Below are 12033 nucleotides of genomic sequence, written 5' to 3'. Positions count from 1 at the left end.
TCATGTGAACACCATTTACAGAAAATTATTGCAAAATAATTGCATTTCTCTGTTGGTTTTGTATTGTTTAAACAGAGAAATTAAAGTAAACGTGAACTTGTTAAAATATGCAAAAACAGATGCATCACATTGCAAGCACACACTCCCACACGCACACACCTTTAGATGTTGCTCTGACCACAAAGTAACCAAAACGTGCATTGAAAACCAGTTATTTCCTCAGTACTCTTACATTTGACATTGTTGGATGTCTGAGACAACACATTGACTTTTGGCTGAAAGAACAGGCGGCAAGATGGATGTTTGCCGATATTTGATTGTGTATTACTTCCCGGCGTTCACCTTTTTCAAAGTGGCAGGTAATTGTTATTTACTTGTCTATAAGTAATTAGAAACTACATATTCATCAGTTTGTTTTTCTTGAATCTGTAACTGCCTTTGAAATCTCTGTTCCAGTATGCTCTGAGGTGTCCATTATTGGAGGCAAAGATGTAAAAAAACCTCAACCCTGGATGGTGTCCGTTCAGAAGGACGAGGTCCATGTCTGTGGAGGAATCCTGATTCAAAACCAATGGGTTTTAACTGCAGCACATTGCCAAAAGTAAGATGACCACTTTGAGCATACAAATGAAAATAAAATCTACATCGATATGTGTGCATATATATATATACACATTTCTGCAAAACTGAAAAAAACATGTACAAATCACTGTAGATTCCAGTTGAACAGTAGAGGCTGTACTTTTATTGAACTTTTTATTGAACTTTTATTCCTTTTCACACAAAGTATGATTTACACGCACAGATTTTTTATTAGTAAAGCCTTATTTTTACACAATTACTTGCAGAATATTGTGTTTTGACTTCAAAACAAATTTAACATCCTGCACGATTTTAAAACTGATACTTTGAACGTTGTTGGAAACTCAGAAGTAAAGACCAGGAGACTCTTGGGTATCTTCAGCAGAGTTCTTTATTGAGAACGTGCTGCGTGGCACTGCACACGCAAAAGTCTAAATAAGACAGTGATACATTGCAGTTTATATACATTTAGGGGGCAGTCCCCTGAAATGGAGACAAAGCACCTGGGTGACAACCCCAAACAAAGCATGCAAATGAAGTATTCAGGTATAGCCAAGTGCCCCATTTACACCAGTCCTAATCCAATCATTATAGCTACTCAAAGACTGGGGCAGAGGCACCAAAAGCCATTACAAACAAAAGTTGAACATCTCAGTAATCTGGCTCATTTGACTTACAATAAGAGAACAGGAACTGGCAGGGACCTCTTGCTACAAACTTTGCTTGAGAGAATCATTTGTCTGATAACATCATATTTACCTTAAATGTTAAATACAATGTACTGCACCTTAGTTCCCTTTCGAGGAACTCCAACTGTGTCCTCTAGAGGTTGCTATGGGGAACGTCTCCTACGTGACCCGTGTCTGAAGCCTATATACAAAAACTACACAGTACTGGTCGGCGACAGCCCATGACGTCACCATGGTGTCATACCAGCACGACCACATAGTACAAAAGGGCACCGGTCAAACACATCTTCCTCTTCTTCGTCTTCAATTCTGACCTTTTGTCTGCGTGCATTACTCTCACCAGAACGGTTCATCTACGATGTGTGGTAAAGAGCAAGCGCTTTCAGCTCTCGAGGGAGTTAATTGTGCTCTTTGTTTGTCTCTTGTGAGAGGCAAGCATGCTCTGATACCCGCAGCTTTCCTTAAACGGCTACACGAGCTGTGTATGTATGGTGAGGAGTGAGCGAATATCAGTCTCCAGGGAGTTGAATGCGATCGTCGCATTCAATGCCTGTTTCTTGCGAGAGACAGGCATGCTCTCATACCCACTTTCATGAGCTCGCGGGCTCTGTGTGTGTGTGTGGTTAAGAGCAGCACGTCCTGCTTTCAAGGAACTGGATGTGCTCATCGCGATGCATTCGCAAAACACGGAGGTCAGTCTTCAACTACTTACCCGAGTTGTAACATCCGAATTTGCATGAGTGCGTTCGCCTATAGCAGCATTAACAGCGCATTCGCGGCGGTGGCGGCAGCTCTGATCTCGCCTGATTCCCGGGGGAATCTAACGCGTGGGTGAAGTGTGTTTAGCTCCTGGGGGAGCTGAATATATGCTGCATGTTGCGGTTACGGTGTTAATTAGCTGCCAAAACTCGGATGTATGGACAAAAAAAAAAACAAAAAAAGGACACCTCCTTAACACATACATCTGAGGGTGGTTATAGTTCAGCAATGTTTATGGTGGGACAGACTTACTTAAGGGCAGCTATCTGAGGTTAGCTGTGTGTCAACTTGCCCCTTTTCGGGTTTATGTTTAAATGGATATGGTCCCCTTTCCTAAAACCAGCTATCTGAGGATAGCCATGTGCTAGCTCAGTTATCGCTCCCCTTCCTAGGGTTTTTTAGTTGGTGGTCTCCTTGAGCCCTTACTTAGGTTCCTCTCTGGCACATTGACCTTGATGTGCAGGGTTATGTTCTATTATGTATAGAACAGCCTAACTGATGCTCTGGACTCAGTCTTCAGACTAGCCCTTCTAGTATGTCTGTGGATGAATCGTGCTGGGGAGCCAAGGTGGTGAGTATGATCCTTTTCTTTTATCTCACTAGAACTGGTATTTGTTATTAACTGCTTAGACTTGTGTTGCAGTATGTTCAGCTGGGTTCTGTGTTCATCTTATATTTCAGGGTAGGACACCCCCCTTCCCCCCCTGAAGACGGACCCCTGGTTGCTGTTGATGTCTCCATCCTGGATTGGATTTGGAAGGCTTTCCTTATTCTGCAGCCGAACCACTAGGTACTATGAGGTAGTTCCTTGTTCATTGGGTCCCTGCTACATTACTGCAACCCCAGGGCTTGTTAATCTCCATTCAGGTAACCTTCGGTTTTACATGCTTTCTGCTCACCTTTTCTTTCCTCTAGGACTTGGGTTGATAATAGCTAATGCCCCTCTTTGGCAGGGCATGGCCGCTTGCTGCCACCCGACGTGTTCTTCCTCCCATCAGATTGTGTGTATGGAAGTTGTACTACCCCATTTAGATATTAAAGGCCTCTGGCCTCCTGGAGCTTCATAAAATCAGCAACCTAGGTCAGTGACCTCATTTCTGCCCTTGTATCTCTCCTGTCGGGAGATGAGTGTGGCAGTGCTTCCCTCACTAAGTAGGGTCATTTAAGCACACCATTCTTGGGCAGAACGAACAGGTCCTCCCCACTGTTGGTGGGGTATCTACCTTGCGGCTGCTAAATGCTCACCTTGGTTATTAGGACTGAGCTTTTGTTACAATCTCATCGGATAAATCGACCGCTTCCTGCCGCCCGATGTGTTTCGCCTTTCGCCACTTTGACTGTGGCGGCTGGACTGACCCATTAGGGCCTTGGTCTCCTGGAAGCTCCATAGACAGCAGCCTAGGTCTTTAGGCCTCTTTCTCTGCCCCTGTGATGTCTCTCCTGACATTGCATGAGCTTGGCAATGCTCCCCTCACTGAGGGTCTTCTGTGAGCATGTCACTCCTAATTGGAGCTCATAAGTACCTCTCTATATCGAGAGCAGGGCCTTCGCTCCCCATGGCTCTGGCTATTCCAGGTGGAAGCCCCTGGTGCGATGTTAAACCAGCCTTCTTTCGCTCCTCTCAAAGTATGAGGGTCTCCTGTGAACATGCTGTTCCCTCTTGTCCTAAGAGAGTTTACTTCCTCTGCTCCAGGGCATCCCATTCAGGCTCCTCAGTATTGACCTTTGCAGTGCTCCCCTCTTACAGAACCGTCACTTTGAGCACGATTCTGCTCCCTGAGAGCTTAGAACCTCCCTAATTTGGGATTTGTGTTCTCTGCTTCCCAGTAACTTGTGAACGGTATTTCAGTGTCCAGGCTAGCTGGGCGCATTCTAAAATCCACGTTGTGGTAAAAACACACACTAGCTTCTTGTGTTCTTTCTAAAATCCTGTATGGTGGAGATCACACGTTTAGCTTCGTACCCTTTCTTGAGATGTTCGGCCCCGGAACCTCGGGCCACACTCGACTTATGTATCTTATCGATACTTCTGAACGGGTTGCCGATGACCTGCCCGAACAGCTCCTTGAGCAAAGTCACGCAGAGCAGTAGGTAAATCCCCTGTTGACAAGCCGAGGTCTAGGCTACTGTCTTAGACTATAGGCTATATCCCTTAAAGGAATCTCTTTTCTGATTGCAAGTCTGAGCCCTGCCCTACGGTCAGGCATCCTGGCATCCTGGTCCTTACAGGTAAGTTCTTGGGTATGCAGCTCAGGCCTTTGGCCGAAGGGATTAAGTCACTGACAGCCACCTGGACGTCTTTTGGGGCAGCTCCCTCTACTTGGGTGGAGCTGGTACTTAGTGCTCTCCTTTGGTGTATGGCTTGCACTCCCCTCAGCATGGCAGCGTGGGTATAACCGTTCCCCATATCGACCTCTAGAGGACGCAGTTCGAGTTCCTCGAAAGGCAACATCTCAGGTTACATATGTAACCCTAGTTCCCTGAGAAGTGAACGAGACACTGCGTCCTCTAGTCTCGTCGCCATGCTTCGGACACGAGCTTCAGACGAAGAAGCAGAAGATGTGTTTGACCGGCGCCCTTTTGTACTATGTGGTTGCGCTGGTATGACGCGCCGGCAGCAACGAGTCACGCCGACAGTGACGTCATGGGCTGTCGCCGGCCAGTACTGTGTAGTTTTTGTATATAGGCTTCAGACACGGCATCAGCATATTTTCAACAGGTTCTTAAATTTGTAATCCTACAGTCCCCCCTTTGAGAGTTCTATCTCTCACATAATACAAATTTAAACCTCCATAAATCCATTCTATAGCCTACGTTTGTTAACATTAAGCCCTGTCTTCCATTCATGTAACTTGAAAAAGTTACAGGCACATATCTCTTATTCTGTGTCTTGTCCTAGATTTAATTAGGTGTAATAGTTCTTTTCAGAACCATAACTGTTGGCACATATGACATATGGATGGTAACATGTGCAAGCTACATGATGACAGAAAACCATGTAGCATAAGAGTGGAAATCTTGAATTCCATGGCACCTGAATAGCTGTAGAGTCTGTTTTCTGTAGTCCATTTCCCACATAGATTTACTCAGATGACTCTTTGTCCTCATGAAGCTTGTTCATGGATTTCTGAGGTGATTCTTTACACCAGGGTGCCGCTTATGAAGATGACATGGTATGTACACATACCTGCAACACAAGAAAACAAAGGAACAGCAGACCAGCAGTATTCATGCATAGACATTTTTAGACTTCTATTGATCGCATAGTGGTTTTAAGTCTAGTAATCGTATAGTGGTTTTGTTGACCTAGTCTTAAGTCATTTGACACCTATGGACCAGTGAGGTGGGGATAAATTACTGATAGGGGAAACCTATGAGGAAGTCCACCACAGGGTTGGCCCCCAAGGCCTGTTGCTCTTCAGTTCTTCCCTGGGCTCCTCACTGGTCTGTGTGTGTCCTAGTCTGTCCCTGTAGTTGGTTTGCAAACTTTATTGCGCAACATCTTCATCCTTCAAGGAAACATCAGTCATAGCAAACATCATAACTCATCGAGGATGGATGAGTGACTGGAGTGTGTTGTAATATAGCTTTGAAGGCTGTGAGTGTACTTAACTGGCGTTCTCTCAATGGAAGGGAGTGACAGTCACCTTCCTGTAGTTTTATTACAAAGAATATTTCATCTTGTACAGTCCTGGGGAAATTAAGCACTCACAGCCCTAACAGTTAACACCTGCGCAAGCTGCTTCAACAGTTCGGCGAAGTGGGGAGGGGCTGCTTCAGAGTGGTAAGTAGACTGAGTAAGAGCTGAGTAAAGCTGTTCACTTTTCTTATATACTTTTTGTTTTTCCTACACTCTTTCATCCAGTGTCCAGATTTACCACAGTAATGACAACTGCCCTCCCTCTTAGGACATTTACGTTTTTGTTGGTTCTTTGTGTTAACCTGAAAGGATGCTGCTGCAATCTTTACTCTGGCTTTAACATCAGAGTCTCTTTCCCATTAAGCTAAGCAGTCTAGGTTACTTCTGAGAGTTCTGTTAGACCAAGCTAGATCTAAGAATGGCAGTGCTTTTCTGTACTCGGCTACAAGGCCATCTGACCAGATGCGGACTAGGGATCCCTTGTCATCTAGCACACTTTCAGGATCATCAACTATTCCACTGTAAGTTACAGCTGTCTGACAAAACCTTTCAGTGTATTCACTCACAGTTTCTTCTTTCCTTTGCACACAGTTAGTGATTCTGGACCAGTCTAGTTTGGGTCCCATGATATTCTTTAGAGTTTTCAAAACAACCTCTCTCAAATCGCCTTTACTGGCATGTTGTAACAGCAGACTCAAAACGGATGAATTCAGATTCAGTTAGAATTTGTGACATCAGCTGTGTGACTTCTGATAATGACATCTGAATCTACAGGCACATCAGTTACTGATTGGATGGCTATATTTGTTTCAAAGAAAACTTGTAAGTCAGGATAATTGTTATCAGGTTGACTAACATCCATATCAGTTTTTTCTGAAGCTTAGTTGTGGTTCAATTTTTTAGTCAAAGTGGATATTCTAGCCCGGAGCTCTTTGTTCTGTTCCTCTAGCTCTGAGTTACGCTGAGACTGTTGTGTAGCTAGCGCTAAACCAAATTCTGTGGCAGCAGATAATGCCTTTCACATTGTTCTTATGAATACATGCTCCAAGTACTTTTTTACACTCATCTACAGACCAAGTCTTGTCTGGATGGATCTCATATTTCTTAGTTAATCCTTGTCTAACTTTTTCAGTTACTGTTAGGTTCATTTGCACTCTTAACATTGATTTGAATTTGCTATCTGACCACAAAGGAGTTGCAAGACCACCTTTTTCAGTTGTGGGGATCAGCCTAGCATTCTTTCTAACCATTTTGTGAGTTTCTTTGTTACCACACAATCACAACCCTAAAACTTCTCTGATCAACAGAGGGTACGCTTGTTAACACAGATCAACTGTTGTCAACCTTCCCTGAATTCACAGAGAACAACACAAAGTACTAGCACTTTACGTTAATTTTCTCTGCCTAAACAGAGGGTAACTGATATTAGCTCGTAATGCTAATCTTCCCTGCCCTGCCTGAACAGAGGATAAACAATTTTAGCACGTAAGGCTAAACTTCCCTGCCTGAAAACAGAGGATAACTTTCATCTCTAAAAAATATTTTTTTACAGGATAACTTAGTTAACCAAACCAGAGGATAAAAAATTTGTACTGGTTTTTAATGGTTCTTTTGGATAGAGTGACACTCACCAACCCTTGGTACATTAAGATTCAGTCAGGAACAAAGTCAGATCTTTGTTGAGCTTGAAGTTTTGTTGTGGTTTCCCCTTCCCCGTCAAAGAACTACTCTTGAGTCTTGGGTTTTGATGCCAAAAGATAGACTTTATTGCCGAAACAATCAAGCCGAGTTGTCTACAGAGAACTGATCTTTACTTGGTTGAGGACAGCTTTTTATACTGGTTTTCTCACGTACGCATATCAACCTAAATCATTGGGGGGGTTCCTAAAGTAAACACTTGGGGGAGACAGATGTTTCATATACCTTGGTTTTACTAGTAACTCTCCAAATAAGGGCATACTGTGCTCGACCATCTCTCATACCGGCTTCACCAGTGGGCCCCTAACAATAACAGTACGTGCTTGTCCAGCAAAATATAGGGTAGAACTGCATTACTCTAATAGTAAATTAATTTGGACACAATTCCTTTATATTTTAGTTAATAAAATCTTCCTCAGTTTCAATCTGGATTCAGGTGATGAGCTCTATCCGGGTCACAGCACCAAAACTGTTGGAAACTTAGAAGCGAAGACCAGGAGACTCTTGGGTATCTTCAGCAGAGTTCTTTACTGAGAATGCACTGCAGTCATCAAAAGTCTAACTAAGGCAGTGATACATTGTAGTTTATATACATTTAGGGGGGGCAGTCCCCTTAAATGGAGACAAAGCACCAGGGTGACAACCCCAAACAAAGCATGCCAATGAAGTATTCAGGTATTTCAGGTGCCCCATTTACACCAGTCCTAATCCAATCATCATGACTACTCAAAGACTGGGGAAGAGGCACCAAGAGCCATTACAAACAAAAGGTGAAAATCTCAGTAATCTGGCTCATTTGACTTACAATAAGAGAACAGGAACTGGCAGGGACCTCTTGCTACAAACTTTGCTTGAGAGAATCATTTGTCTGATAACATCATATTTACCTTAAATGTTAAATACAGTGTACTTTACCTTAGTTTTTATTGTGATGCTACCAAAGAACATAGGATCAAAATATTTTCAACAGATTCTTAAATTTGTAATCCTACAGTAGCTCACACAATACGGCATTGCATTTGAGTGATAATAAGCTCCGTATGTATGTTGCCTGTTGATGTCGTCTTAATCTGTCATCCTGCCTGCTTTTTCTGTCGGTTTTACTGTTGTCCTTGTTTTTTTTTTTGTCATCTTTACTGTCATCTTGTTCTGTCGTCCTTACTGTTGTGTTTACTGGCATCTTGTTCTGTCGTCCTAATTGTCATCTTATTCTGCCATCCTTACTGTCATCTTTTTGTGTCGTTCTAACTGTTATCTTATTCTGTCGTCTTTGTTGTTGTCTTGTTTTGTCATCATAAGATGATTACAGAACAACATGACATTAGGACAACAGAATAAGATGACAGGAAAGATGACAGTAAGGATGACAGACCAGGACAACAGAACAAAACGATAGTAAGGACAACAGTAAAAACACAGAGAAAAAGATAGCAGGACAACAGATTAAGACAAAGTCAACAGACAACATGCACGTCAACATATACTGATTTACATGAACAAGCAGGCAATGTGTCATGTTATAACAGGGATGAAACCAGAGGCGGAGGTAAGTTGCAAAACCAAACAAGAGTTTTATTGACAAGCTTGTAAAAGTGGAATGCACGACAGGATGGAGTATTGATAAGCTTATCTGACAGTCCTTGTAGTATTGGCGCATAGAGTCTGAAGGGGAAAGCCACGATGAGTCCAGGTAGAAACAAGGGAGTCCGACAGAAGGATAACAGAGGGGGTCTGTACCTAGCGTGAGGGATGTGAACAGTAGACCAGACAGTGAATGACTGAACGTGAGAGTCTTTTATAGGGCGTGGCTGATGGGATCCAGGTGTGAGTAATTAGAACTCCGGTGATGGAGAGCGGGTGGGGGGTGCTATTTGTGATGTGGCAGGTGGAGGTGGCTGTGGTGAATGCCTGACACAATGACCGTAAACAAAGACAAATGTATAGTACAAAGCACAAAGCAGCTGACTTTTTATTTGGCATATTTGGAACCTCATAGTTTTTTATGCTAAGCCCTCAGTTTCTTATCTAAAGTTGTTCACTATAAAGTATCTGCACCTAAGCACAGTTTTCTTTTTCAGAAAACCCATTGGATCTGTCACAGTTCTCATAGGATCTCTGTCTCTGAGTAAAGGCACTCAGCGTGTTGGCATCCTCAGTTACGAGTATCCTAAAACATTCAACGTAAAGACTAAAGAAGACGACATCATGCTCATTAAGGTAAGGATGAATTAAATGTAGATTTTGTTTAGACGTGATGAGTGTATGATTTTTTGGACAGTATGCATTTAAGCATCTTTTCTTTTGCAGTTAAGCAAAAAAGTGAAATCAAAACCTAAAAAAATCCCTAAAAAGGGACAAGACATTCCACCTGGAACAAAATGTGTTGTAACAGGTTGGGGAACTACTAGTTCTAACGACATAAACCCTTCTGATAAACTGCAAATGTTAGAGTTGACAGTGGTGGACAGGGACCTGTGCAACTGCTACTACAAAAATGATCCTGTGATCACCAAAGACATGATGTGTGCAGGAAGCAAGCAAGAAAATAAAGGCATCTGTTGGGTATGTCATATTGTGGTCTTTCATTTATGACTGGTTGCAGACTCTTTGAAATCATCCATTTACCTGTCTAAAGGAAGAAGGTCTTGTGTTCTTTTTTCAGGGGGATTCCGGTGGACCTCTGGAATGTAAGAAAAACATAGTTGGAGTAGTATCAGGGACAAAAGAGTGTGGTAATCCCAAAACACCAACTGTGTTCACTCTTCTCTCCCCAAAACACATCCACTGGATCAATACCATACTGAAAAAGCAATTCAACAGCACAACCTTTTAAGAAGCTAAACATTTCAAGCATGCATACTGTTAGTTTAGATTGCTGTAACTAAAAAAAATATGCTTTTGGAATTAACATTACATATATATTCACAAAGCAATGCTGGATTATTTTCAGACATTTTTTAACAAGTAAAATTGTGTAAATGTATCTGATATTGCATTAATACAAATTCAATAAAGTAAACTTTTCCACTGTGCTTTATTATTGATGGACACACTTCTTATGTTTAAACAAAGTTCAGAAGTTGACCTACACTGGCTGGTGAAACTTATGAAATTAAATCAAATTCCTTTTTATGGTTTGTTTGCCAACCAAAACAAAGTTTCATTCTCAATTTGATAGATGACATTTTCAAAACCTAACTAGCTAATGACTGAGTTGCTTAATTATTCATGTTTTCCATTACATTTTACATTAACACTGGTTTTTATAATATTCTTTATATGCGAACACAATCAGACATTTCCTCAAAATAATTCAAAGTGTCAAAAACAAGCAGAGACCTCCTGGTGAGGACATTAAACAAACCCCACACAGAGTTGAGGACAGAATAGCCCACTTGAAAGTGCATCCCAAAATGTATACAACAAAGATTAAAGTTTTTTTTACTTCTAAAAATGAAATTGACATCTAAAGTCAAGCTTCAGAGTGTAGTTAATAAAGAACAAAGTGTTTTTGGTGGAAAACATGATGAAAATGGGATTCAATGAATACTATATAGCTAATTCTTGCACTATTAAAAACTGTAATAAATCAAATGAGACATTTTATATGAAATATACTTTTAGATGTACAGTTTTTGAAGTGAAAAAGATCAAGTCTTCTTGAAATGAAAGTGAAAAACCATAAATTGACATTAGCAGCCCTGACAGCACAAGTACATCTATCAGATGTCAAATAGACGTCTATTAGATGTCTTCAAGATGTTTATGATTTAGAATGTATGTAAAACTAACATCTTGCAGACGTATGTGTGCTATCTGGGCAGCATTACAAGCGACAGTGCACATTTGACGGTTTTACATTTAAATAATTGGGTTTCTTTTCTGTTATGTACATTCGGGTTTTATATGTTAAATTAATGTGTACTGCATTATTTATCACCATTTTAGTGTGTTACCATGATGGGTTTTTTATATTTTTGTAAATGACTGCGTATTCTTTCTATCCACCTTTTTCTTCGACACGAAAGACTTCCTGTTTATTAGCTGTTAAAGCGAAAGAACGTGAATAAAAACAACACTGTAATGGTACGTAAATGGTAAAACTGTTTGCACTACAAACCAGTGTGTTCATAATTAAGATAATAGATTAAAATAACCCTGCTGAAAAAAACAAAAAAACAGCTAAAACCAGCCAACCAGCCTAAGCTGGTTTTAGCTGTTTTTGTTTTTTTCAGCAGCCTTGTTTTCCCAGCCTGGCCAAGCTGGTCAAGCTGGTCTCCCAGCATGGCTGGTTAAAGCTGGAAGTAGCTGGTTTTAGCTGGTCTCCCAGCCTGGCCAGGCTGGTTTTAGCTGGAAGTAGCTGGTTTTAGTTGGTCTCCCAGCCTGACCAAGCTGGTGTCCATTTGACCTAATCACAAATTAATCAGTTTGTTTCACTTACTGACAAGGTTCAATTCAAGGTAAGTTTAGTATCATAATCAGGTAGGCTAGATGATACAGCTTAAATTATTCTAGTTGTTTATGATAATATATCTGAGAATAGTCTAAAACAAAATTATTAAAGTGGTTTCAAAAATAAATTGTATAAAGTATAGCATAGCTAGCACTCAAAAAATCAGCATACAACTCAAATCAGATTAAATTGTCTGAAGAAACACATTCACC

At 41.3% G+C, this 12033-nt stretch overlaps 1 protein-coding gene across 1 annotated transcript; it reads left to right on the top strand.

Moving 5' to 3' along the window:
* The first annotated feature begins 252 nt into the window (after positions 1 to 252).
* Positions 253 to 10240, top strand: LOC127160159 (granzyme K). The gene is made up of 5 exons (XM_051102807.1): positions 253 to 359; positions 457 to 601; positions 9447 to 9585; positions 9676 to 9930; positions 10031 to 10240. Exons 1-5 carry the CDS (start codon positions 296 to 298, stop codon positions 10199 to 10201), a joined length of 774 nt encoding a protein of 257 aa, XP_050958764.1. The 5' UTR covers positions 253 to 295; the 3' UTR covers positions 10202 to 10240.
* Positions 10241 to 12033: the final 1793 nt, after the last annotated feature.

The sequence above is a fragment of the Labeo rohita genome, unplaced genomic scaffold (assembly GCF_022985175.1).
Source record: "Labeo rohita strain BAU-BD-2019 unplaced genomic scaffold, IGBB_LRoh.1.0 scaffold_30, whole genome shotgun sequence".
NCBI classification, from domain to species: domain Eukaryota; kingdom Metazoa; phylum Chordata; class Actinopteri; order Cypriniformes; family Cyprinidae; genus Labeo; species Labeo rohita.
This window is presented reverse-complemented; position numbering and strand designations above follow the sequence as displayed.